Source organism: Gobio gobio, assembly GCF_949357685.1.
Source record: "Gobio gobio genome assembly, chromosome: 24".
Classification (NCBI taxonomy): Eukaryota; Metazoa; Chordata; class Actinopteri; order Cypriniformes; family Gobionidae; genus Gobio; species Gobio gobio.
Genome location: NC_137120.1, coordinates 14,885,400 through 14,913,346, shown reverse-complemented (window position 1 = coordinate 14,913,346; position 27,947 = coordinate 14,885,400). Strand labels below are relative to the sequence as shown.

The following is a 27,947-nucleotide window of genomic DNA, read 5'->3' as shown; positions in this document are numbered from 1 at the left end:
AATAAATATTTTTGGGGTTTTATTTTAGTTTTTTTTTACCATAAAACAAGACAATACTTGTTAAGAAAATGTCTAAATGGCAAGAGTCAAGCGAAGAGTATTATTTTACATCACGTTGATTAATAAATAACCTGATTGATTGATTAAGGACCAAACTACACTCTAATTAGACACTTCAAACGCTCAGCATCGGTAAAGTGTTGGTGCATTTGATGCCAGATTTACACTGAATATGACTTTAACTTCCCTTCGACTTAGAAGTACAGATCATAATTTACAAACTGAACTAAATATATATTACGTCAGTGGTTTACTATGCTAAAAATCATCGAGATTCCTACTAATTTCAGTAGTGTGTCCACACATATAATGCAAAGTCATTAAACAAAGCTAACAAAACTTGATAAGATCATTAAAATAAAACGACAACAAACTTTAGTGTCGTAGGAAATTGCCCAATATATACAAGGTGGGAAATTACTTGAATTCCCTGGGCCTGATATTTGTAAGACCTTGTTGAAAACAAGGATATCAAAAGTGTCTGATTATAAATAAGTAAATCAGCGTCCGGTGAACTGGTGCATGCCATTTGCTTAAATTAAGTAATGAAATAAATAAAAGGTACATTTCAAAGAGTCAGTTTCACCATCAGAAACCCTGAAGTCTGATTTTTGTCACAGACTGGGTGAGCACCAGGCAGTGATATACCAGAATGCCCTTCAAACAACATCAAAGTGGAGCATGCCAATCCAAAAGCCTTCTCTTTGAAACCTTCACAGATCTATGCGCTTTTTCGGTTTTATATACATCAGATGACACAGTTTAGATTTGAAAGGGGGGCAATGTGACAATAAACAGTGAGGCAACACTAGACAAATCTGAGGACTCAAGCTGTCGACCACTGTGTATTGAAGAGGTAATTGTTCCAAAACAAAATGAGCATGTTTGGGTCTAAGCTGCAGGACGGCGGGGGTCGTTGAAACGCGTCCCCTTTGATCTCGCAAGTCTCCTTTATGCTATCTGCTACTGCAAAAGCTACTTTAAAACATACCCCCAAACATATTCGCTTTCATTTTTTTAAAACAAAGTGCTATTTTCAGAGAGATCTCCCATCTGGCCAGGTGTTTGGAACGACGACATCCCACCGATATCTGCAATCCATGGCTCAGCTCGACCCAACCTATGCCCGGTTTAAAGCCCTGCCCCCTGACCCAACTCATTTACTGAGAAAGTGTCACAGGTTCCAGTTCAAGTAGGCAAGATGCATTGTTTCTCTAAAAACATGATCGCTATATTTGTCTCAGTTGCCCTGAGTTTTACATGTGGATTCAGAGACAATAATTGGCTCTCTGAAAGAACGCAAATTTATAATATAACAGGGTTACATGGTCATAACCCGACCTACATTTCCCCCCCTCCCCGAAACCAACCCTCTGCGAAAAATGCTTTTCTTTTTATAAATATACACGTCAGCGACTGACTATAAGCAGCGACGAGGGAGCAGCCGGAAATCGACTGCACGCACCCTCCCTCGATTCATTTTAGTAGAAACACATTCCTGTCCTGTGTGGTTTGAGTCGGCACTGTCCCTTTGTGGGTTTTGGAAACCTTTTGGGAAAGAGTAGAGTACTGTAAAATGAGTATTATGCAGTATGCCAGACAGAACAGTAAGTGCGTAATGCAAGCAGTGTCGAGGTAATCAGGTCTAATTGCCAGATTTAGGCTCTGGCGAGCGCCAGACTGAAAAGTGTAGTGCAAAAGAAAGCGCTAGAGTTAAAGAAAAGTTTAGTTACAGTAAAGTAAAAAAAAAAAAACTATTTTCAACATCACAAACATGCATCCCTGAATGACTAATCTTAAGCTTCATTTTTTTTTTTAAATGGACGTGTCTAATTTTTAGTCTGTTTCAATGGTGCAGAATATAAAAGGAGGAAACTACAGAGTTGAAAGCAATTGTTTTTACCTGTTAATAGAAAAACGGGCCTAGGACTGATCCCTGGTGAGAATGCTCGTCAACTCCATTTGAAATAAATTACTTTTAAAGATCTTGAATTATTTCATAAACCTACCAATCAGAGGAGAAAAATGTGTTTTTTTTCCAGCTTTGCACGTAACCCTTCAAACCCCACTTCTCGTTTCTCAAAATGGCATGAGCACTAATGGCGCAGCTCGCAAAGTTCAGATGAAGAGGGTGAACAAAGGGTTAATCTGCTTGCTTTTCGTGTTTAATACAATGTCTTTCTGTCGATACTCTCTTATGGCTTTAGTACGCATTTGTTGCTTTATGTTGTAAGAAACTTCAGCAAATGCTTGCAGTGTCACCGCGACCACTGATAACTGCCAATTGGTTTCTTATCCCCAGTTATCAGGCTTAAATCCTCCCATCAATCCCTGCAGTTGTGCTCACCCAGATACTGCAAGTAAATTGGCACAATTAAAGCCCCATCCTCAATTCCAAATCATCTTAGTTTTTTTTGTTTCTGTCAGAATCTAAAACTTTTCCCAATTTATGAGGTGTTCTGTGTAATCTACTCGACTTTGTCTCCTGTCCCCTGCAAGACATCCACTTGCGTTGCAACGGGTGTGGTAGCAGGCGTCGACATGGACTCGGACTCGCCGGTGATCCCCGAGTCTTGCCCCTCTGCCCTCATCATCAGTTTAAGCTTTTTCTTTGGTGGGTTCTTGAGTGTGCCCATCCTCTCCTTTACCTTGTACTCCAAGGTACTGTGGGGGATACCGTAGATGTTCTGCGCCTTCGAAACGCTCATCTTCCCACCCATCACCACAGCAATGGCTTCCTCTAGAATCTCGCTGTTGTACTGCCGGTAACGCCCCCGTTTCTTCCGGGGTTGCTTGGAGCCGTTCGGGTCTGCCTCTGGGTCTGATGTTGGGTACTGGGGTCCCAGTGTTGGCGGTTCGAGGTCTGCGCCCCAGTACTCGCCCACGGCTGCTCCATCGAGAAGGCCTCCGAGAGCGGCCCGGCGACTCTGCTTTGGCAAGATGGCCCTCAGCTTCCTACTGAGCGCGTTCTCCGAGTGCACGTTACTCATAGCTATAGAGCTGTAACCGTAGAGATCCGAGGCATTCCCGTGGGAGTCCCAAGACAGGTCCATGCCTCTGACCTGAGGAATCTTCAAGTCCACTGGAGGGGAATGTCCTGGCTCTTTCTTTACCATGATGGAACCGGTGTCATGGGACTTTGTACCCTTGGAGAACAGGCCTTGGCTCTCCTGGAAAAGAGGCAGGTCGTTTAGGTCACTAAGATTGCCACCAATTTGTTTGAGCTTCAGGAGGCCGTCTAGATGGGATTTCCCCCATGCTCCATCACGTGACAGAAGGGACTGGGCTTGGCTGTTGAGGAGACCCACGGACTCTAGGCTAGCCAAAGAAAGAGGTGTGGGTTGGCCAAGGAGGCGGTGTTTCTGGTTCAGGAGTTCTTCTTTTATGAGGAGTGAACGGGCCAACGGTGGCTTGAGGGGTTCAGAACCAATACAATTCTCCCTGATCCCATCATGCAAGCTTCTCGGTGGCAAGCCATCCTCATCGTCAACATCTCGATAGTTGTGATCAGCTCTCTGGGAACGCCTGATTTATGAAAAGATAAAATGTTCATATGTGAGAATGTGATTTGTTACTGGAGTGAAGTCTTGTACTTTTGTACTCTTGTACAATTCTGTTGTCTCCAAGAAATCCAAAAGGGGACTTTTCGGTGTAATAAATACCACTTTTACAACTGTATCCAACAATGAATGCCAAACGTGATCATTTACACATAATCTTGATAAATTGATAAATATCTATATAACTATTTATAATTGTTATGACTATAAAACTATTTATAATGATTCACTCATTTTAAATACTATAAACTTAATATTTAGTTGTTTCCAACATTTTGAGTTCAACCTTGTTACCACATGATTCCCCCCTTAAATTACAGCATAGTGGGAAGACATGTAAATAAACTTGTTTAGGGCCCTATTATTCATAATCACAACTTTTCTTCTCTGTTTTAATTTGAACAGTAAAGCTCTGTTGTACAGCACTTTGACAAAAACGTTTGTTTAATTTCATATGATTAATAGATTAATTAAATTAATGTTTTATGCCTTCATTTGATTGCTAGAAAAATTTAAATACACAATACAGAATTTGGTTAAAATGTATTTCATAGGGCCCTAAACATGTAATTTTTGTTAAACTTTCAATACATTTTTGTTAAATTGTATAGACATACTTTTTGGAATCCAAAAAATAATAAAAGTGAGGAAAAAAAACACCCAGAAAAATAAAAACGGGAAAAAATTAAACGGAATTTAGGAAAAAATAATTCATAGGGCCCTACTTGTTGGATAATCTTGATTTTTACACAAATTGCAATGTTGACTGGATTTGTCAAGCTCAATCATTCAACCCCATTACCAAAGATATTGGAAGAAAAAAAAATCTAATTCATATTTTTTCTTTAATTTATGGAAAATAAATTGAAACCAACATCTGGTCCCAAACTAGCAAACCCCTACTTCAGTGACAGATTAATTTACACATAAATATGCTAATCTGTTACCCATTCTAACCTTTAATATTTCATACTTTTTTTGTCATTTTTTTATTTATTTATTTTCGATCTAAGCTATTGCTAAAAAATAAAAATCAAACAAATCGGGGTTTTAAAGTGTATTTATACATAGATATTGCAAACCACATGTAAAATTGCTAGAAAATAAAAAGAAAATAATATGTAGTATGATCCCAGGTTAAACACCTACCATTTGATAAAAAAAAGTTTTGTACCTTATTTGTGTGGTTTCATAGACGGTCATTCACAGTACCATTCTGTATCTTTCAGAGAACAAAAATAATAGTACAATAAATGTACCTTTTCTGAGGAAATGTGCCACATCATCTGTACCTCAGTAAAGTGTCTTAGTACAGAAAGGAAACAGAAAGTTGATAGTCTAAGCAGGAAATTGAAGGTCCCACAGGGGGCTATCCATATAATCAGCAAGATGCTTAGATTACTCTGGGTGCTCTGTTCAGCTAAATTATGAAATGTAATTCTTGCCTATGGTACAAATACAGTTCTTTACTGTAAAAACACACCATTCTGTACCAGAGTTAAACTAGTTTCACTGCACAGACTGGCACGTTTTGGTGTTTTTTGTATATACAAGTAACAATTTTAGCAAAAATACTGTAAATAGTATTATATACTGTATATTTACTGTATTATATATGTATTACTGTATTATATAATGTAATATATAAATAAAATAGAAGTAGGCTATCGGATCGGGGCTCGGTATTGGCAGATTAATATTCAATGACTCAAATATTCAATGACTTAAATCGGATCGGGACATCCCGACTTACTGAATCTTATTTTTGTGTCAGGTGATGTTTCTGCATCAGATACTCGTCATCAGATACTGGATCAAAAGTGAAATATAAAATAAGCATCTAGTTGATGGGACTGATAGCTCATTTGAAGGTCATGTGTACAACGGACATGCCTGTAATGGTAACAATGCCAAAGGACTTTGTGAACATGACGTGTGTTTAATGCAGCGTGAGACCTAAACGGAAAGATGTAATTGTTTAACAATGAAAAAAAAAGACTTCTTACCCCTTAACTGTGGGCACGATTGAGAAACCATGAGAGCTTTTCATTGAGACACTACCATGACTATGGTTCTTCTTAGTTGAGAGGTCAAGGACTCCATCTGCAAATAAAACGTTGTCATATTCTAAGACCAAACTAACACAAAATCAGTTGACCAGACTGAATCAAACCATCTAGTTTTCCCCTAACCATTCATAGATCCAACGTTTTGATATGTTACAGCCTTGAACGATCTTCACATGCTCTTTATGAGGTTCTGCTTCTATTTAAAATCATTTCTGTGATCAGCACAGTTGTTGCAAACACTGGAATATTCAGTTTCCTAACGGAGCAATGCACATCTCATGTACATCTACAAACGACCAAGCAACATTATGTCTCAAAACCTTGCAAGCTGACTTGATATAATATTGTTTTTTCATATATAAAATTGACCAAAAGTGATTTTAAAGCATGTTTTTACAATTTCTTAAAACGGTGTCAGTGCAATAGAATTCTTTTAGAATCTGCTTAAAACACTGATTCATAATTTTCCCAATTTTGACAGATGTCCCCTCTTGCTTTAATATTTTTTAAAGAAAAAATAAAAACTGTAGGTAAATTGCTGTTTATTATAATGTATTGATATTTTAGTGAATACATATAAAAAAAAATATATAGCATATTCTCTGTTTTTAATGTTTAATGGAATGGAATACATGCCTTGATTATGTATATCTATGTTAAATAGGTATTTTACATTTTCTCAATTCTTCAGTAGCCAAAATAAAGACTTGTTTTCATAGAGCATATTTTAAATGAAGTTTCTGAAAATACTAATAAAGAAAAGCAGTAACTATGAAGGAGCGCGGCCTGACCTTGTTCGCTGGGCTCGGTTTCTGGTTTCTTGACGGTGAGGTCCAGCGGCGAGTCCTGGTCTGCCATGAGAAGCTTGCTGAGGACGGGGTTCTGTGCGGAGGCAGCGGTGCCGGTACCGGGAGCAGGGGTGGAGGCGTCCGGGTCCAGCGAGGGCGCTTTCGGCAGGCTTTGGTCCTTGGTGCCGTTGGGCTGGGACTGGGGTTGGGGTACGTCCTGAGTTGAGCTGGTTTTTGAGGTATATTCGGCAGCGAACTGTCGGATCATTCGCTGCATGATCTCACGAGCCACTAGAGGAATGTGGGGGTCTGTAAATCTGGGGAGGTCTGCTGGGAGATATAACGGAAGCAATGCATTTACTGTATGTTTTACTTCAAGATGTAGAGAAATTGACTTTAGCTATAAAGTCCCAATAGTATTCACTGCTCACACTTTACACCAGTGTTATTTTAGTACATTGAGATGCTATTGTTTTTAATATTTATTGTTATATTTTCAATTATTTTAATTTTAAAGTTTTAATAATTGTGCTGTTTTTTGATATCTATTTTTTAATATCTCTTGCACTATGTTTATTATTTTTTTATCATTGAGATGCTATTGTTTTTAATATTTATTGTTATATTTTCAATTATTTTAATTTTAAAGTTTTAATAATTGTGCTGTTTTTTGATATCTATTTTTTAATATCTCTTGCACTATGTTTATTATTTTTTTCAGTTAATATTTATTTTATAGTAACAAAATGTTCTTTATGGTTTTATTTTTATTAAACCCTTCCACACACACATTTGAACAAGTCTCTGAACGGCCGGTGAACATGAATACAAGTTAATATTTGACTAAAAGTACCGCTCTCATCAAATTTTCTCTTCTATGAATTTTATATCTTATAAACTGCACCATCACTATAACTATTTCACAACACTCTTGGTTACTGCCATTGTTAAAATCAAAGCCACTGGATTCGGCAGGCTAGGCTGTGAAAACATTTCCTACAGGGAAGACAGTTTCCTTTAGAGTTTAAAACATCAAATACATACCGCAAGGAAGGAAAACAACCTGAGCATTTGAACCTCAAAACACTTATCTTGGACACATACACTGATCAGGAATAACATTATGACCACCTTCCTAATATTGTGTTGGTCCCCCTTTTGCTGCCAAAACAGCCCTGACTCATCGAGGCATGGACTCCACTAGACCCCTGAAGATGTGCTGTGGTATCTGGCACCAAGATGTTAGCAGAAGATCCTTTAAGTCCTGTAATTTGCGAGGTGGGGCCTGCATGGATCGGACTTGTTTGTTCAGCACATCCCACAGATGCTCGATTGGATTGAGATCTGGGCAATTTGGAGGCCAAGTCAACACCTCAAACTCATTGTTGTGCTCCTCAAACCATTTCTGAAATATTTTTGCTTTGTGGCAGGGCACATTATCCTGCTGAAAGAGGCCACCAGGGAATACTGTTTCCATGAAAGGGTGTACATGGCCTGCAACAATGCTTAGGTAGGTGGTACGTGTCAAAGTAACATCCACATGGATGGCAGGACCCAAGGTTTCCCAGCAGAACATTGCCCAAAGCATCACACTGCTTCCGCCGGCTTGCCTTCTTCCCATAGTGCATCCTGGTGCTGTGTGTTCCCCAGGTAAGCCAAGCACACACACACGCACTGGGCCATCCACGTGATGCAAAAGAAAATGTGATTCATCAGAACAGGCCACTTTCTTCCACTGCTCCGTGGTCCAGTTCTGATGCTCACGTGCCCACTGTTGGCGCTTTCGGCGGTGGACAGGGGTCAGCATGGGCACCCTGACTGGTCTGCGGCTATGCAGCCCCATACGCAACAAACTGCGATGCACTGTGTATTCTGACACCTTTCTATCAGAACCAGCATTAACTTCATGAGCAATTTGAGCTACAGTAGCTCGTCTGTTTGATCGGACCACACGGGCCAGCCTTTGCTCCCCACGTGCATCAATGAGCCTTGGCCGCCCATGACCCTGTCGCCGGTTCACGGTTGTTCCTTCCTTGGACCACTTTTGATAGATACTGACCACTGCAGACCAGGAAATCCCCACAAGAGCTGCAGTTTTGGAGATGCTCTGACCCAGTCGTCTAGCCATTACTAACTTGTCAAACTAGCTCAAATCCTTACGCTTGCCCATTTTTCCTGCTTCTAACACATGTGTGCTCACTTGCCTAATATATCCCACCACTAACAGGTGCCATGATGAAGAGATAATCAGTGTTATTCACTTCATACAATGTTCATAATGTCATGCCTGATTGGTGTTTATATACACATTTACCCATTTTCTTCTCCATCTCTCTTCCTTTCGCATGCAGGATGCAGTACGTTATACGCTGTCATATTTACAACGCGAATTGTCATGCGAACAAGCAAATCCACAAAGAAAGACTAATTTAAATAAATAATAATAGTTATTATTACTAATAAAAATGTATAATAATAATTCGAGTTTTAATTAGGTAAAGATTTAGATACGTATTCAAAGTGTCATCTAAAATTAAGTACAATTAAGACTTTTAATGGACTTAAATAAAAAAAGGAGTTCAGAAACACTGACACTGATATAGAGAAGAACTCAAGAGCTTTACCATGCTCAAACAGCAACATTTTTCCCATGTTCATCTTTATTTAGTGTAAAAAGCAGAACAGGTTAAATTAAATTTAGGGGTTTTGATCATTTTCAATTGTTTCAAAATGGAATTTTGCAACGTGATCATTATTTGGTCTTATTTAAAAAAGGCATCATTTCAATTCCCCACCGTAATTGCCTTTGAATATAACAAATAACTTTAAGAAAAGAAAAAAACTGACACTATTCAACTACTTTGGTCTCCGTTCTTGTAATGTTTACTTGTCTTACCCTTTCTGTAGAAGACAACATTGAGGAAATCCTCTGCTTGCTTCTCAAGTTTGTTAATATTGGACTGCTCTTGCTTGAAGCTGTCCGCTTCTGATAACACTTGGTTGTTCAAACCAACCAAATTTTCCTAGAGAAAAAAAAACAATTTATATAAAAAAAGCTAATTAAAAGGCAGAAGCAATCATATTTGAAACTTCATTAACAAATGAATTGCATTCAGAAAAAAAAATGTTCACCTGAAAAATGTATGTGCATTCAGTGCTATATGACAACGATGTAGAAATATTGTTAGCAGCTAAAATTAGTCAACACAAAAACTGTAATGCTGTTTACTTTCAAAGAAAGATTTTCTGTTGTAGAGAAAATCTTTTTCTGTCACATCTCAGGGTGTTGTCAAGTAATATCTTATCAAACACTAAAAGAGTTATAATAACAAATATAGCTGCAAGCAGCAATAACGGGGCCAAGCGCAAAGAAGAAGACAAGACATGCCAAAAATGCTGGCAATGTCAGATCAACGGCAGCAATGAGCAATTAAAGACCTATTAAGGTGATTTTAGGCAAAATAGCTGTAAAATGATAAATACAGTCAATAATAATGATTTAATGATTTATCACTTTCAACCAATAGGTGGCACAGTTATGAAATTGATGTGGTGTGGTCAGAATAAGGGAACAATGACACATGCAAAGATTGGTGTCAATATATCAAAGCAGAGTGTCAATATAGTGTCAATATGTCATTGCAGAGATATAGCCTCAAGAGGCCTTTTCATTATAAGTATGGACCACATGGCGGTGCTGTTTTGAAACCGTTTAAGCAGCTTAAAGGCATGGTGCTGATGGCCAATTTCAAGTTTCGTAATGATACACCAATTCATTTGTGAAGCATAGCATTTTATATCATAAAACTGCATTGTAGTCAATGGGAATTTCATGTTTTGTTCTATTATAGCGCCACCAAGTGGCACAATACTATCATTTTTTTATGTGTCCTTGGAGTGAGCCCATACATGTCTGTGTCAATTTTGGTGAAAATATCTTGTTTAGTTTTGGAGTTATATACATTTATATGAAAAAACACATGAAAAATGACTGACACCTGACTTTGATTGGATTTTACACCCCCTTACTATCAATATTTTGACATTTGGGCATTAGCATATAGCTATCGACCTATGTTTCCGAACTTCTGATGCTGGTTTCGTCTCGATCGGACTAGCGGTTTCGAAGATATCAGCTTATGTTTTTAAAGTGCTAAATTACAACGCTGCACAAATAATACGCCGAAACCTGGCAAGTCTGGTATCGTTGGACTCGGCGAGGATTCAGGAGACAAACAACGTTACTCTCATGAAAATAAGTCAATCTCACCTAAAGTTATAAGCATTTTAAAAAAAAAATCTCCACTAGGTGGCGCTGTTTCGAAACTTCTTGGGCTCATTCAGGGCACCGTGTTGATGACCCAAACCGAGTTTCGTAACAATCCGTTCATGTGTTCATAAAATACAGCATTTTAGCACATAATTCAAAATGGCCGGCAGCCAAAATGGCCGATATGGTAAAATTGAATATCAGACGACTCGGCATGCCGTCCTGAATGTAACGAGACCACTTTTATGATTTTTGGACAAACAGTTCAGAAGTTATAAGCAAAAATAGCCATTTTTCGTATCTCCGGACCAGTAGGTGGCGCTGCGCCGAAACACTGCATGTCGCCTCATGTCATGCTTGTGATTAGATGTACCAAGTTTTGTTTGAATACGATAAAGCGTTGCGGAGATATTGCCTTAAGTGTGTTTTTGCAACCACTACGTAAAATTTGTTTGCGCGTTTATCGCAAATGATTTGACGAATCAACTTGATTTGCAAGATTTTTTGTCAGCATGGTCTGAAGATGATCTGGTAAAATTTTCGTGCAAATCGGATGAACCGTCTAGGACGAGTTTGTAAAAGTAGGTTTTTCGGAAAATTAAAAATGGAAGAGGAAGAGGAAGAGTCATCAACACGGTCATCAACACGGTGCCCTGAATGAGCCCAAGAAGTTTCGAAACAGCGCCACCTAGTGGAGATTTTTTTTTTAAAATGCTTATAACTTTAGGTGAGATTGACTTATTTTCATGAGAGTAACGTTGTTTGTCTCCTGAATCCTCGCCGAGTCCAACGATACCAGACTTGCCAGGTTTCGGCGTATTATTTGTGCAGCGTTGTAATTTAGCACTTTAAAAACATAAGCTGATATCTTCGAAACCGCTAGTCCGATCGAGACGAAACCAGCATCAGAAGTTCGGAAACATAGGTCGATAGCTACATGCTAATGCCCAAATGTCAAAATATTGATAGTAAGGGGGTGTAAAATCCAATCAAAGTCAGGTGTCAGTCATTTTTCATGTGTTTTTTCATATAAATGTATATAACTCCAAAACTAAACAAGATATTTTCACCAAAATTGACAGACATGTATGGGCTCACTCCAAGGACACATAAAAAAAATGATAGTATTGTGCCACTTGGTGGCGCTATAATAGAACAAAACATGAAATTCCCATTGACTACAATGCAGTTTTATGATATAAAATGCTATGCTTCACAAATGAATTGGTGTATCATTACGAAACTTGAAATTGGCCATCAGCACCATGCCTTTAAGCTGCTTAAACGGTTTCAAAACAGCACCGCCATGTGGTCCATACTTATAATGAAAAGGCCTCTTGAGGCTATATCTCTGCAATGACATATTGACATGTCTTGTCACCTTCGGAGAAGAAGGAGAAGGAGAAGGAGAAGGAGAAGGAGAAGGAGAAGGAGAAGGAGAAGGAGAAGGAGAAGGAGAAGGAGAAGGAGAAGGAGAAGGAGAAGGAGAAGGAGAAGGAGAAGGAGAAGGAGAAGGAGAAGGAGAAGGAGAAGGAGAAGGAGAAGGAGAAGGAGAAGGAGAAGGAGAAGAAGAAGAAGAAGAAGAAGAAGAAGAAGAAGAAGAAGAAGAAGAAGAAGAAGAAGAAGAAGAACGGGAACGGTTTCAACAGGTGCACCTTCGGTGCTTGGCCCCTAATTACCTGTCATCTGACTGAAAAGCGTTAATGAGTATCTCCTGTGTTTTTCTTTTTATTCAAAGCCAGCTATTACAGACATATTTAAAGTGGCTGAAAACATTGCATGACTCAATGTGAAATCGCTAATGCATTGTTTGTGGAAATACATAGATAATAAGAGCGGGATTAATTACCTTAACTTTGTCACGTCTTAAGCAGCAAAAGAGACAATTTTCATTAAACGACCAATCTGACACACCCTCGGGCTCACAATCTGCAGGAGAAACAGAGACGGCATTAGTCAAGTGCTGGCCTTTACAAACAAACACTTCATAACAAATGACAACAAACATCTTGACCAATTAAAAATAATGCATTTAAAAATAATAACATTCAGTTTTTTTTACGTAGCAATTTTTCAGTAGCAAACAATATTTTGGTTCACATGCTATGTTTTTATATTGAAGTGTTGAAAAAGATGAAAGAAGCCTTTTTTTTTTTAGAAAATCTCAGAAGTTCAGAAATATTCAGTACTGTGCAAAAGTCTGAAGCCACCATTCGATTCGTTGTTTTAGCAATAGTGTATAGGGCTTGTCCGAATATCATTTTTTAAGCTTCGAAGCTTCGATAGTAATCAACACCGAATATTCGAAGCTTCGGAGGGAAGGGGCTGAACATATTCTTCCTCTAATAAAGGCAGGAATCTGGAGAAGCAGCGCGCCTCACGCGGGCAGGGCTCATATGCTCAGAGAACCGACACTGCACTAGTGATACAAAACACGTCCCAGTAACAAGCTCCTATATTTCGCATGAGAATCATTTAGATTGATAATAATAACCGGTAATAGGCTTGCTGCGATAGGCATAACACCAGTTTAACAGGCATAACACCGGCATTTAACACCGGTTACACCACTTGCCCACCGCGGCACCGCACCCCACCGTCGTTTAGATTTTTTTATTGTAATAAAATAATTTAGTTCAGTTAGAGAACAGACACTACAAATTAAAACTGAATGTGTCTGCTAGGGATGTGACGGTGAGGAAATTTTCCCACTGGTTAATCAACGTGTGACAACACCAGTAATACCGGTATCACCGACTCGGCTTTTAAATCACTAATTCTATCTAACCGAAAGTAACATGCACACGACCGCTTGGGCATTCATAACGCAGCAGTGCAAAGCGAGTGGTGAATTCCTATGAAAGTTAAAGGCCCACTGAAATCAAAATAACGTTTTTTAGCTTTTAGTATGATTATCTTAGCCTTAAGGTTATGAATAAGCTGGTGTGTTCCAAAACAATGACAACATTTGCATTTAGGAGATATAAGCATTCAAAACTTACAGTCTCTCACTTCCGCTAAAACAAATCACAGATTTTGATGACATCATCGCAGACTTCACCTTCTCATCAAATCTTCTGTCCAATCAAATGCGCTCTAGAATCTGAAGTCACGCCCCCTGCATTATAAATAGACCCTGAACTGCGTCTGAAAACGGTCAGATGTTCACGCATTTTCTATTTTCTACATGGTGAATGGCACATAGCGCACTATACATGCTATAGGAAACGATTCAGATAGTGTAAATATGCTTTCAGTTGAGGCGAATTAAATCTGGGTTCACCGCAGCAGCGCACACACATAGTCTAGACCAGAGCCGTTGACTACAGACACGAGAGCCCAGCGCGGATCATATGCGCGAGTCGGCGCAGACAACAAAACATATCGGACCCATTTAAATTCTGCACAGAATGCTGTATTTCAAAGAGATATGGAAGAGATTATGATGATAAACGGTTAGATTCGGAGGAAACTGGCTTGGCTTTAAAGGGCATATTGCAGGTTAGAAACTCCAGTGAGTCAATGTATAGAAAAATAATGTAGGAACTAGATTTTCTTTAAAATACACTATTAAGGCTTTTGGAGTCGTTTTTGTGAGAAAATTTTACTTCCGCATCTGAAAATGCCAAAACCGGACGTGACATAACGAGAGGGAGTGCGGTGAATTTCAGCGATAGGAAAACAATGAATCGCAATGACAGGTCGGACGCTGAGGACATTATACATTTTTATTAATACTCATATGGCAGACCACAGCCATACAATTATGACACACAATTAGGGACAGACCAGGATTAGACAGAACAACAATTACAGGAGACAAATTGAGTTGTTGTGTGAGGAGAAACAGTGGAGAACAGCGGCAGGTGTCTCCATGAGAGAACGGTGTTAGCTTATATTTAAGATAGCTAACGATATGAACACTGCTCAGATTACAATACTGTACTGATTATTATCATGTCTCAGGCAATAGCAAAGCTGGTAACGTTATTGTCATCTAGTATTGATACTTACCAATAACAAAAACGTATAGGCTTTGACCATCAGGAAAAGTCACACTTGTTAATATCCGTCCACACTAAACTTTATGTGATATAATGTTAGCGGTTTCTCATCACGACTGATTTGGTACTTAGCAAATGTTTAAAAAACAAGACTCACGGTGCACAGTTCACGTTTTCTCCGAGCTGCATCTCTGACGGATCTGTGACCGTCACATCTCCCGCCGGCGGCGAAACCACAGGCAGCATAGTGTTATTGTGTTTATCCTTTATTCCTTAATTCTGTGTTATGGGTTTATTTCGTGCCGATTCACCGATAGTGTGAGGATGTTTTTGAGTGAACTTGAATGTACATACATGGCATGAATAAAATATTTACATTACCAGCACATAATTCAGAACTTTTTTTCGAAAAAGTGTGAGACTGTATTAATTTGTGTTAATGTACATACTTTGTATTCATCAATGTAAACACGACGGCAAAGAAGCATTGCGTGTGGATGTTTATTCATCCTTTAGGCAAGCTACACACTGGCTGCGTGACACGCGTGGCTCGAGCCGTGCCGAAAGCACATGCTAGAAATAGAACCAACGCATATTTTTCACGACATGCAAGTGTGTTGGAAGCGTTTCCAGGCCAAATAGAATAGGAAAAGCTGTTTGTCATTTTGACACGAATACATATTAATAAATTACATTATGATGTTTGAAAGTCTAGGTTTTGACATAAATGCAGACATAATTGTAATTAAGAAAGAAAAATATTCTCGATTTTCAAATAATAGGCTACCTGTCAATACAGAACTAAATATTCTGTAGCCTATTTTGCCGTCAATACTGCCGACATTGGGTGCGTCTCAATCAGCTCCCTAGTTCAGTAGTCAGGGCACTGATCAGGGAGTCAGCCCATTGACTTATGTCCTGATCAGTGCCCTGACTACTGAACTAGGGAGCTGATTGAGACGCACGCATGGTCTTTGCTGTATCAGTAGTTTAACATGAAGTATAGCCCTCCCTGTACTTCACCTAGCAGCAGCAGCGCCGTGTCAGACACGCTTCTGGTGTGTAAAGACATAGAAAACGCCGCTCAAATCACATAGCCAGTGTGTAGCCGGCCTTACATGAGTATAACAATGTTTGACTCCATCATATCGAAGGGATGATAATCCTCCGGTCTAAAGCACTATACACACCACCGCGTGTTTCGAAGCAGATGCGCGAAGGGAAGTCCCGTTTCTTCACCTGCACGCCACTATGCTGAATTCCTAACTTTTTTTTTTAGGAAACCTGTAGACTCGATGTCCAGACAGGCTGGACACAATAATTTAACATGACAATGATAAATTGGAATAGAAAAACGACCGAAAATACACAGACTCGTACTGAATACCAACCTATTCTGCACTGAGCCAACGCAGAGCTCGGCAAGTGACTCCCTCTCGTGACGTAATATGACGTGATGTGGAAAAAAAAACGCTTTTTCCAAGCGGCCAACGAAACGGCCACTTTATCTACTAAATTTGTGCTCATGTCTTTTTTAAAACATTTTAAATCCTGCGTTACCTTTTCATATGGTATTTTCATACATGGTTATATATTAATCTCGAATTTTTTTTTACCTGCAATATGCCCTTTAACAAACAGAAAGGCTCTAGTCAAACTGTGGTATTAACGAAACGCTACTGGCTGTTTCAAAAAAGGGGAGGAGCTGCTAACAGCTTGAGTCGTTTCAGGGGAAATTAAGTCAACACGTGGAATAATGCTGCACGTCCCAAAGCATTTCAGTGGACCTTTAAGCTTCCATTTGCATGAACTGAAAACGCTCCAGTGCGCACACGCCGTGAATGACAGTTCGTCTGTAAATGCGTTCTCTGTGAGGCCATGAATGAATGCCAGTTCGGTTTAGAATTAGCGCCAATTCGGGTTTGGATTCATTAGCCTATTATTCTTAATGAAAAACACAACAACAAAACAAATGTCAAACTCACTTAAATAGGCGCTTTTACGTTTCGCTTTGAAACCAAATTAGTCAGCTCCTCACTCTCGTGATGAATGAGATCTGACTCCTGCTGCGCTTGTGCCGAGACTTGTGCTTTATTAAGCAGACACGTTCAGTTTTTATTTGTATTGTCTGTTCCCTTTCGTTCAGTCACTACGACGTACGTTAGTGACTAACGAATGGGGGTTTCGCTTAGAAGCCAATCATCTTCATCGTATTCAACAGCGCCCAATGGCAGTGCCAATGCCATGGGCATGCGGAATTTGCATGCGTAACTCCGCCCCACCTCGTGGGTATATAAGGAAGTACGCTGCGAACATCGCATTATGTTTCTGCTTTGGAGCCAAGAGGATCTCTTCACTCCTACAAGCCTGATCTGAGTCATCGACAGCTTTCGAGACGAGCAGCTTTCCAGAGGCGTTGGTGTTACGGCGCGTTCCAGTGATCATCATACTGCCTGCCTGCTGATCTGCGCAGTGGTCCGCTAGACAGCTGGTGTGTGGTCCCTGGGCGCTTCGGCGTTCTCTGCGAGGCTTCCTCTCATAAAAGAGCTTACACGTGACGCGTCCTTTTCAGGATGTCTCGTCCGTGTACTTCTGGGTGTGGTCGGTTGCTTTCCTCTTCTGATGGGCACGAACACTGTCTGATATGTTTGGGCTTTCAGCATGCTCAGACAGCGTTCGCGGATGAGTCATGTTCTCACTGCGGGAACATGACCATCGCAATGTTGCGGTCAAGACTCCATGACCTTCGTACTGAAGTGAGAGTCCCCTCTACCACACCCCGATCTACTGAGTCCCAGAGGCCCAGTACTTCGGCTGGTGGTCAGGGTGACTTGACGGTTACGGTGTGGAACAAAGCCCCGACGCTCATGCCTCGGGCCACACCCCCGTCTTGCACATTGCAACCCGCGAGTGTTCAGATGCAGATCGCGGGGCCGGCTCCGGCCCCCCCGCGCATCTCATTTGGCGCTCCAGAGGAGGATGCGATGTCGATCACCGCATCACAAAGTGGGCTCGAGTCCTCTGGAGATGATGACTCGGCTGTGCTGCCGCCCTCGGGCGTGCCAGCATTGCCCGAGTCAGATCCAGAGCTGACAGCCATGTTGTCTCGGGCAGCCGCGAGTTTAGGGATCGAGTGGAACCCTCCACCCTGTCCCGAACGCTCAAGGCTCGATGATTGGTTTTTGGGGGCTCGCGCTGACACCCGTCAGTCCTTGCCCTCAATACCTTTCTTTCCCGAGCTGCATGAGGAACTCACGCGGTCCTGGAAGTCCCCGTTGTCTTCCCGTGACCGTTCGGTGACTTCCTCCGCCTTCTCCGTCCTCGATGGGGCGGCAGCTAAAGGGTACACTGGGGTCCCTCCAGTTGAACGTTCTGTTGCGATGCAACTGTGTCCTCAGAGCGCTTCAACCTGGCGTGGTGATCCTAAGCACCCCTCCAAAGCCTGTCGATTCACATCAACCTTGGTGTCGAAATCGCACAGAGCCGCGGGGCAGGCTGCCGCTTCGCTGCATGCCATGGCGATCCTCCAGGTCTACCAGGCCAGGATCCTCAAGGACATGCACGAGGGTGGAGTTGATCCGGGGCTCTTAAATGAGCTGCGTGCCGCCACCGACCTCGCTCTCCGGGCGACGAAGGTGACCGCACGCTCCCTGGGTCAAGTGATGTCCACAAATGTGGTCCAGGAGCGTCACCTGTGGCTGAACCTGGCCGATATGCGGGACACCGAGCGAACCCGGTTCCTCGATGCCCCCATATCCCAGGCCGGCCTCTTCGGCGGGGCGGTTGAGGACTTCGCCCAACAGTTCTCAATCGCCCAGAAGCAGACTGAGGCTATTAAGCACGTACTGCCCCGGCGGCCAGCTGCTGCCTCCACCCCGCCGCCGGCGCAGTCAACTCAGTCTGCTCCACGCCGAGGACGCCCTCCTAAGGCTCCCGCCCCTCCCACCCGGTCCAAGCAGCAGCCTTCACCCGGGCCGGGTCGCGGAGGAAGCCGTAGGAAGGCGTCCAAGTCCCCTCAGGCCGCCCCGCGCCCCGCTAAACGCCAGGCCAAGCGGCGCTCCTGAGACGGACGGCTCAGGGATGGGAAATTCTTTCAAGGAGATGGTAGCAGGACCACTCCTTCCCCCGGTGGAGGGCCGGGGGAGAATCCTTTGTTCAGCTGCTGGCCCCCGGGTCAGCAGCACCCTATGTTGGTCAAAGAAAGAATTAACACTCCCATCCCTGAGCCCACAGAGTCCGGTGATGACGGTGCGCGCCACCCACGGGTCCCGCCACTCGCATCCCACTCTGTCGCCAGCCTCCTGGCAGAGCAGACCCCAGTGGAACGCTGGTCCTTCCCTGGTCTCCTCTGTCAGGACGCAGCTGTCAACCGTGCCCCCGCACCGGGACGCCCCACAGCCTCCCATGTCCGGGCCGGTGACGCTGCATCGCTGCAAGCCCACACCGGGTACGTCTGTACACCGTATGACCCCGCTGGTGCAGTTTCTGGATGTCTGGCTTCAGCTTCCAGGGCTGTCCCGCTGGGTCGAGCGGACCGTCAGGCGCGGCTATGCGATTCAGTTCGCACGGGTTCCTCCCTGCTTCCAGGGAGTCCGTTCCACCATGATCGGGGCCAACGCCCCCGTCATGCGAGCGGAGATTGCCACCCTACTGGCGAAGGGTGCGATCGAACCTGTCCCTCCAGCCGAGATGAATTGCGGGTTTTACAGCCCGTACTTCATTGTACCCAAAAAGACCGGTGGGCTACGGCCAATCCTGGACCTGCGCATCCTGAACCGTTACCTTCACCGGTTTCCGTTCAAGATGTTGACAGCGAAACGCCTTTTCGAATGCGTTCGTCCACACGATTGGTTTGCAGCGATCGACCTGAAGGACGCCTACTTCCATGTCTCCATTTTGCCTCGACACAGACCGTTCCTACGGTTTGCTTTCGAGGGGCGGGCATATCAGTACGCAGTTCTACCATTCGGGCTATCTCTGTCCCCTCGCGTCTTTACGAAGATTGCCGAGGCAGCCCTTGCGCCCCTTCGGCAGCACGGGGTCCGCATCCTGAACTACCTCGACGACTGGCTCATACTGGGTCCCTCTCGAGAGCAGGTTTGCGGACACAGAGATTTGGTGCTCCATCACCTAGCCCGTCTGGGCCTTCGGGTCAACTGGGAGAAGAGCAAACTTTGCCCCGCGCAGAGGATCTCTTTTCTCGGTATGGATATCGACTCGGTCGCCATGTGCGCGCAGCTTTCGAGCGAGCGCGCGCAGTCTCTGCTGACTGCCCTTCGACAAGTCGAGGGCCAGAGTGCGGTTCCACTGAAACATTTTCAGAGGCTCCTGGGGCATATGGCATCTGCAGCCGCGGTAACGCCGCTCGGATTGCTTCATATGAGACCGCTTCAGCACTGGCTACGCGATCGAGTCCCGAGATGGGCATGGCGGTCTGGCACGCTCCGGGTACTAGTGACTCGGGCCTGCTTACAGACACTCACCCCGTGGTCGAACCTCAAGTTTCTACGGACCGGAGTGTCCTTAGAACGAGCTTCCAGGCATGTTGTTGTGACAACAGATGCATCATCCACGGGCTGGGGTGCCATGTGCAATGGACAAGCAGCCGCGGGCTCCTGGACAGGACCCCAGCGCCTTCTGCATGTCAATTGCCTCGAGTTACTGGCTGTACGGTTCGCCCTGCACCGCTTCCGAGCGTTGCTGAAGGGTCAACATGTGCTAGTCAGGACAGACAACACGGCCGTAGTAGCGTACATCAACCACCAGGGCGGTCTACGCTCCCACCGTATGTCTCAACTCGCCCGCCATCTCGTTTTGTGGAGTCAGAAGCGCCTGAGGTCCCTTCGTGCTGTCCACATCCCTGGAGACCTGAACTGTGCAGCCGACGAGCTGTCACGGTTTCAGCCTCTCCCCGGAGAGTGGAGACTCCACCCCCAGACGATCCAGCTGATATGGGAACGGTTCGGCGACGCACAGGTAGATCTGTTTGCCTCCCAGGACTCTTCCCATTGCTCCCTGTATTATTCCCTGACCGAGGGCACCCTCGGCACGGATGCACTGGCGCACAGCTGGCCGTCCGGGCTACGCAAGTATGCGTTTCCCCCAGTGAGCCTTCTTGCACGGGTACTGTGCAAGATCAGGGAGGACAAGGAGCAGGTCGTCTTGGTCGCCCCGCTTTGGCACGGCCAGACCTGGTTCCCAGAACTCTTACTCCTTGCGACAGCCCCTCCCTGGCCTATCCCTCTGAGACCAGACCTTCTGACTCAGAGACGGGGCACCTTTTGGCACCCGCGTCCAGCGTTCTGGAAGCTCCACGTGTGGCTTCTGGACGGGACACGGCAGGTTTGAGTAGCCTTCCACCTGCGGTGGTCGCTACCATCACTTCCGCTAGAGCTGAGTCTACACGACGTCTCTACGCGTTGAAGTGGAACCTCTTCGTCACATGGTGCTCTTCCCGCCAAGAAGACCCCTGGAAATGCCCGATCGGGTCCGTGCTATCGTTTCTCCAGGAGGGGGTGGAGCGAAGGCTGTCTCCCTCCACCCTGAAAGTGTACGTGGCCGCAATATCTGCCTACCACGATCTCCTGGGAGACAAAAAGGTAAGTCAGCACGACCTGGTCATCAGGTTCCTGAGGGGAGCGAGGAGACTGAATCCTCCTCGCTCTCCTCTCGTTCCCTCTTGGGACCTCTCAGTAGTCTTAAGTGCTCTGCAGAGGCCTCCCTTTGAGCCTTTGCGGTCGGCCGAGATTAAGTTCTTGTCTATGAAGACGGCTCTGCTGACCGCATTGGCCTCGCTTAAGAGGGTCGGGGACCTGCAAGCATTTTCGGTTGACGAAGCGTGCCTTGAGTTCGGGCCGGCTAACTCTCACGTGATCCTGAGACCCCGGCCCGGATATGTGCCCAAGGTTCCTACCACTCCGTTCCGAGATCAGGTGGTGAACCTGCAAGCGCTGCCTTTGGAGGAGGCAGACCCAGCCTTGGCATTGCTCTGTCCAGTACGCGCTCTCCGCGCCTACGTAGACATGACGCAGTGTTTCAGGACCTCAGACCAGCTCTTTGTCTGTTATGGTGGAGAGCGGAAGGGAAGTGCTCTCTCAAAGCAGAGGTTGTCTCACTGGGTGGTGGACACCATTGTTTTGGCTTACCAGCAGCAAGGTCGACCATGTCCCCTTGGTGTGAGGGCACACTCCACCCGGAGTGTGGCCTCCTCTTGGGCTCTAGCGCATGGCGCCTCGCTAACAGACATCTGCAGAGCTGCAGGCTGGGCGACACCCAACACATTCGCCAGATTCTACAATCTCCGAGTGGAGCCAGTGTCCGACTTTGTACTCGCCCCCCCGAGGGGCCGGTAATGGACCACGCTCAGGTGTCTTCGCTTGCTCGCCATTCCACTCCCATGACTGGATACGTGCGATATTTCCTCAGGTGAGCTCCCCGGGAGCCCTGAGCTCCTCCAGCACTGTCGACGCCGACATCAGTTCAGTCTGCCCTTTCGAGCCCAGACCCTCATGTCCGGCCAGGTGCTCCGTGTGCATGGTTCCCCTCTGGCGACCCCCACACGAGTATTCCCACCGTAAGCCTCCTCAGTGAGCAGGTGTCTTTCCCTTGGCAAGTCCCTGCCACCCCTAGGGTTAAAAATCCACCTTCGGCTGGTACCCTAGAGATCTTCCATATGCAACCCTCAGCGGGTCATATGTGTATTCTCTAAGTCCTCCCTACGGTAGGCACCTTGGCATTCCCTCACTGGGATATGCTTCCCAGTGTACCTTGGTAATCCTGTGATAAGTGGGAGTCCTAGGGCCTTAAGTGGCGGGATCTCACACTTACGCAGGGCACTGGATGACAGCTGAGTGGCGCTGTTTTACAGGTTCCCCCATTCGTTAGTCACTAACGTACGTCGTAGTGACTGAACGAAAGGGAACGTCCGGTTACGTATGTAACCCTCGTTCCCTGAGGAGGGAACGGAGACGTACGTTTCCTTAGCCACGTCAGCTGTGCTGCCTGGAACGCGAGGAGTTCAGTCTTGGCTCCTGCAGCAGTAACATAATGCGATGTTCGCAGCGTACTTCCTTATATACCCACGAGGTGGGGCGGAGTTACGCATGCAAATTCCGCATGCCCATGGCATTGGCACTGCCATTGGGCGCTGTTGAATACGATGAAGATGATTGGCTTCTAAGCGAAACCCCCATTCGTTAGTCACTAACGTACGTCTCCGTTCCCTCCTCAGGGAACGAGGGTTACATACGTAACCGGACGTTCTCTAACTGAACTAAATTATTGTATTACTATCCACTTGTTAAGTCGTGACGTAAGGAACGCCGTTTCTGGGTCCAAGCCTCAACTCGTTTCACTTGAGAATGCCATCGACGGCCGTTTATGAGTGCTATTTATTCATATTAAACATCAAACATTTTAAAAAGTTAAACATTTTAAATACTTACAGTCTACACAACAGTCTCACAGCGTCACAGACATTAATACTTTAACGATTTATAAAAGATGAATCATTGTCTGGCCATCTGGAATTTTAGTCTGGAGATAAAGGTTATGATTATATATATTTTTTTGTAGTATTACACCCCATTGTGTGTGTATATTAGCACCGTTTGTTGTTTTTCTTGTGGTATGAGATGCGTATGAGAGCGTTTGGACCCGGAAGCGCTGCCGCGTGACATAAGACTTAACAACCGAATAAAAAAATCCAAACGACGGTGGGGACGGTGCTAGAATAGAAAGTCATTGTACTGTTTTGTTGTTGTGTTTTTAATTTAATAATAATAGGCTAATGAACCCACCATTCAAGCAACCTGCACCCGAATTGGTGCTAATTCCAAAACGAAACTAAAATGCGCACAGGCTGCACTCTCATTCATTGACAGCCCTCACCGTCACATCCCTAATGGGTAAAAAGGCTAATACATTTTGATTCTATTATTCTATTTTCCACAAAGTCAAACGAACGCAGCTTAACCCAAAATGCAAGCTCAGGCATGCACTTCTTCCGTATAAGCTCATGCAGTTGTGCGCTCTGGACAGAGAACTCAGTTGCAGGGAACACTTAGCCTAAGAAGAAGCAAATATATTTATTAAGGATAACAAGGTTGGGTTTCTATTCAACTGTCCATCCTATTAAAATGGCTAGGCTGTAAGATAATTGTAAAAATTGTCGGCAGATTTTATAGTGTAAACATTTGCAGTTATAGTGTAAACATATGCAAAACAAACAAACTTATATTCGAATCCCAAAATTGAAAATCGAATACCAACCCACCGAACGAATATTCGAATATTCATGGTTCAGCCCCAATAGTGTAATGACCATATTTCTCAGTCTCTTCATTAGAATACAACCAGAAAATACAGGACATTTGTATGCAGTATTATAAAACGGTTGGTTCCAGTCCTTGATTCTTATTTGTCAATCACTGCACAACAACCTTAGCAACCACTCTTAGCAACGTAAACATATGTTTGTTCTCATTGACATTGTTCATTGATGCATACTGTATTATGTAGAGTATGTGAGAGAAAGATTGAGTGAGCGAGAAAACGTTTGTGAACCGCTTGCAGAATCTGTGAAACATTAACAAAATAAGAGGGATCATACAAAATGCATGTTATTTTTTATTTAGTACTGTGCTGACTAAGATAATTTGCATAGAAGATGTTTACATATAGTCCACAAGACCAAAAAAAAGCTGAATTTATTCAAATAAGTTTATGAACCCTTGATTCTTAATCCTGTGTGTCGGTCCCTGGATGATCCACGACTGTTTTTTTTTTTGTTTCGTGATGGTTGTTCATGAGTCCCTTGTTTGTCCTGAGCAGTTAAACTGACCAACGTTCTTTAGAAAAATCAGTTTTCCAGCATATTCTTCATATTTGAACACTTTCCTGCAGTGACTGTATGATTTTGAGATCTGAGAACGATTGAGGGACTCAAACACAACTATTAAAAAAGGTTGAAACATTCACTGATGCTCCAGAAGGAAACACAACGCATTAAGAGCCGGGGGGTGAAAACTTTCTGAATTTGAAGATCAAGGTCAATTGTACTTAATTTGTCTTCCAGGAAACATGTAAGTATCTTCTGTTGGTTCTGAAGGGCAATGCTACATGAAAAAAAAGCTTTTTAAACAAAATAAGAAACATTTTGACATCTTTATCCTGTACAATCGTAAACCCCTCAATCGTTCTCAGATCTCAGAATCATACGGTCACTGCTGGAAAGTGCGCAAATATGCAGAAGATGCTGGAAAACTGAACAATCATCAGGAGCTGGAGGATTTTTCTGAAGAACGTGGGTCAGTTTAACTGTTCAGGACAAACAAGAGACTCAAGAACAACCATCACAAAACACAGAAAACAGCCGTGGATCATCAGGGAACGACATACAGGATTAAGAATCAAGGGTTCATACACTTTTTATAAATTCAGCTATTTTTTTTATTACAGTCTTGTGGACTATATGTAAACATCTTTTATGTAAAATATCTTATTCAGGAGAGGACTAAATTAAAAATTACATGCATTTTGTATGATCCCTCTTATTTTATTAAAATTATTCACATTTTCACAGATTATGCAAGGGGTTCACATACTTTTTCTAGCCATTGTAGCATTTTCCTTCAGGTCAGTCCTATGTTCATAAAAAAAAATCAGTATGAAAGTCCACTGCGATATCTATATGTGCTTTTAACTGTAAAGGTTTTCCTGTGTCCTGACACTGACAGCGCTAGTCAAAGCATTTGTCAGTTTCATCTTGCTCTGTGTTCACAACAAGTTTCAGTCCTTTCAATATAAAAGTCTTCACAGTCAGACTATTTCTTCCAGTGGAAGGAAGGCTTTAGTGATTTAACTTCATGAAAGTTGCATTGATATATACTGTATTTGGCTTTGTTTTTTACTCTGCTTCACGTACTTCAGCCATGACTTATTCACCATACAGCACTAGCCTTGAGTACTTTATTGCTTGCTTAAAAAACAGCTTCTATAGGCTAAAGTGGCGAGTATTTAGTGTGAGCAATACACTCGAGCAATAGCAGGAGCCTGGCTCTCGAAAAAACCTAAATGTAATGGATCCCTACTTAAATGTCATTTTTTTGTCCTGCTATTTGATGTCAAAATGACTGTTGTGAAAAAGGTCTATTACACCAGGCTTAAGCATTATATACACATGCTGTATGAGTTTAATTTATTGGAGGCTTTTGAAGACCAATTTCAATCATATCATTACATTCAAAATGCTAAAGATAAAAATCATACTTTTGCATCAGCAAGGCCACTCTCAAAGGGAAATCAGCAAATAAACTGCAGGGCTTGGGCCCGCTTGGGCCAGTGGTTCACATTTTTACTTGCCCTGCACAAAAAAGTAATAAATAAAATAAAATAGGCCTTGCTATTGTTTTTGTTGTTTTTGATCCATGTAACCTTAATAAATAAGGTTGACTCCAAAAAGCCTAACTCATATACATTTTAGATATTGTTACAGTCTGTAATGAAATAAACAAATAATAGAATTACAAGCAACAGCACAAATAAATACAACAGAACAAATTAAATGAAAAACGGTTCTTTTCATGTTGGTCTAAACTAGAATTTCAGGTACCGAAATAGTGAACAAAAAATATCACTGTGTCGGCACCAATAGCCTCGTGGGCAGTGCGCTGACATATAGCGCTGTTGCGCTTCGGGCGACCCGAGTTCGAGTCCCGGCTCGTGGACCTTTCCCGATCCCGTCCCCCTCTCTCTCTCTCTCCCACTTCGCTTCCTGTCTACCTACTATCACTGCATAGTCTTCACAGTATAAATATAGATTAACTCTTATTAAAGTTATTCAGTCAAGAGCAGAGAGTGATTTTTTTCTGTCTTTTGTCATCTCGTCTTTTATGAGAAAACGATAGACTGTATAAAAGAAGAAAATGCTTCCCTGCCATTGATGATATTTTCCCGGATTTCACTGTTATATGGTAGGGGGCACTATTACACATCTCCTTAACGAGTGCAGAATCTCCTAATCAAAACACAGGCGAAGAAGAAAAAGAAACGAGCAACCTCATATAAGCAGATGCATATGAAAAATAATGCAATCATCTGCAATAAACAGCATCTAAATCAAAATGGCTGTTACTGAATGAAATGTCGCCCCAGGACGAGCTATATGACTGTAAAGCTTTGGGGGTGATGATGGACTCGATCTACTCCATCTGTGTTTTGATCATCGTTCTGAATCCCATCTGGATGTAGTCTTTTGAACAACAACAAAAAAACGCGATTTTCTCTGCTTTTTGCTCAAAATGTTGCTTTTTTTCATGAAACTTACCCACATTCAAGTGTAGATAAAAAAAAAAAACTCATGAAGCTAGAATAAAGCAGAGGGTCTGTTCTTTCTTTTGATATATTGCATGTTCAGATATTCTGTGGGCCATAAAACTTGGAGGTGACTGGCATATTTCATGTTTACGTTCATTTAAAAGGTATAACCGACTATGTTCACGATGCTACTCGGCAAGACAGGCATTTTGACATAATTATGTGTGAATATTTGCGCACTGTGAGACGCGTAGGTGCGCTTAAGCTAGTGTTCATAGTCTAGTGTTGCTGCGCCGCACGAGAAACAAACTGAGAGACACGGGCATTTTTTCGTCTATGTGTGCTTGAATATTTAAATAGGCAAAGCTTACAAATGCGCGAATTATCAATGAAGATGCAGCACTGGCCCAAGCGTGCAGGTGACAGTTCCGTCAACCTGCCCCGAGTGTCTTTCACGCTGCAACCGGGCCATCGGACAGTCCTTATTGTCAAGCCCTGAACTGGATACTCAAGATGGGGTATTCAAGCTGTTTTAAAGAAATTTGAAGAATCAGGAAAGGACAAGGACAAAAAAAAGGACTGGAAGGCCAAGAAAACTTGATGTGAGAGGCTGGAAGAAGTCCAGTCCTGGCTCAGCATCTGGCAGCTTCATCAGGATGCCAACTTGACCAGGATCAGGAAGGGCCTTTGTGGAAGGGTAGCAGCCAAGAAACCACTTTTTTGGAAGGGGAAAGGGTGAAAAGGCCAAGATATGCTAAAGCTCACAAAGATTGGAGTGAAGATCGATTTGGAGCTGCTTTTCTGCCAGTGGTGTTGGCAATATTGTCCAAATTGATGGGATCATGAATGCTGAAAGGTACAGACAGGTTTTAATTAGAGGT

The 27,947-nt window shown here is 43.3% G+C and overlaps 1 protein-coding gene across 2 annotated transcripts in view; it reads right to left on the bottom strand.

The window, feature by feature from the left end:
* Nucleotides 1-37: 37 nt before the first annotated feature.
* lcor (ligand dependent nuclear receptor corepressor) overlaps nucleotides 38-27,947 on the bottom strand; it is a gene marked incomplete at its 5' end in the record, with an annotated part of 55,181 nt that continues 27,271 nt past the window's right edge. Inside the window, 5 exons of one of the 2 annotated variants that reach the window (XM_079807597.1) lie at nucleotides 38-3,585; nucleotides 5,627-5,723; nucleotides 6,481-6,807; nucleotides 9,374-9,500; nucleotides 12,597-12,676. In XM_079807597.1, the coding sequence (XP_079663723.1) occupies nucleotides 2,529-3,585; nucleotides 5,627-5,723; nucleotides 6,481-6,807; nucleotides 9,374-9,500; nucleotides 12,597-12,676 (1,688 nt within the window). In that variant the 3' untranslated portion in view covers nucleotides 38-2,528. The remainder of the gene's footprint in view (nucleotides 3,586-5,626; nucleotides 5,724-6,480; nucleotides 6,808-9,373; nucleotides 9,501-12,596; nucleotides 12,677-27,947) is intronic. The other variant, XM_079807598.1, reaches the window with a different exon arrangement.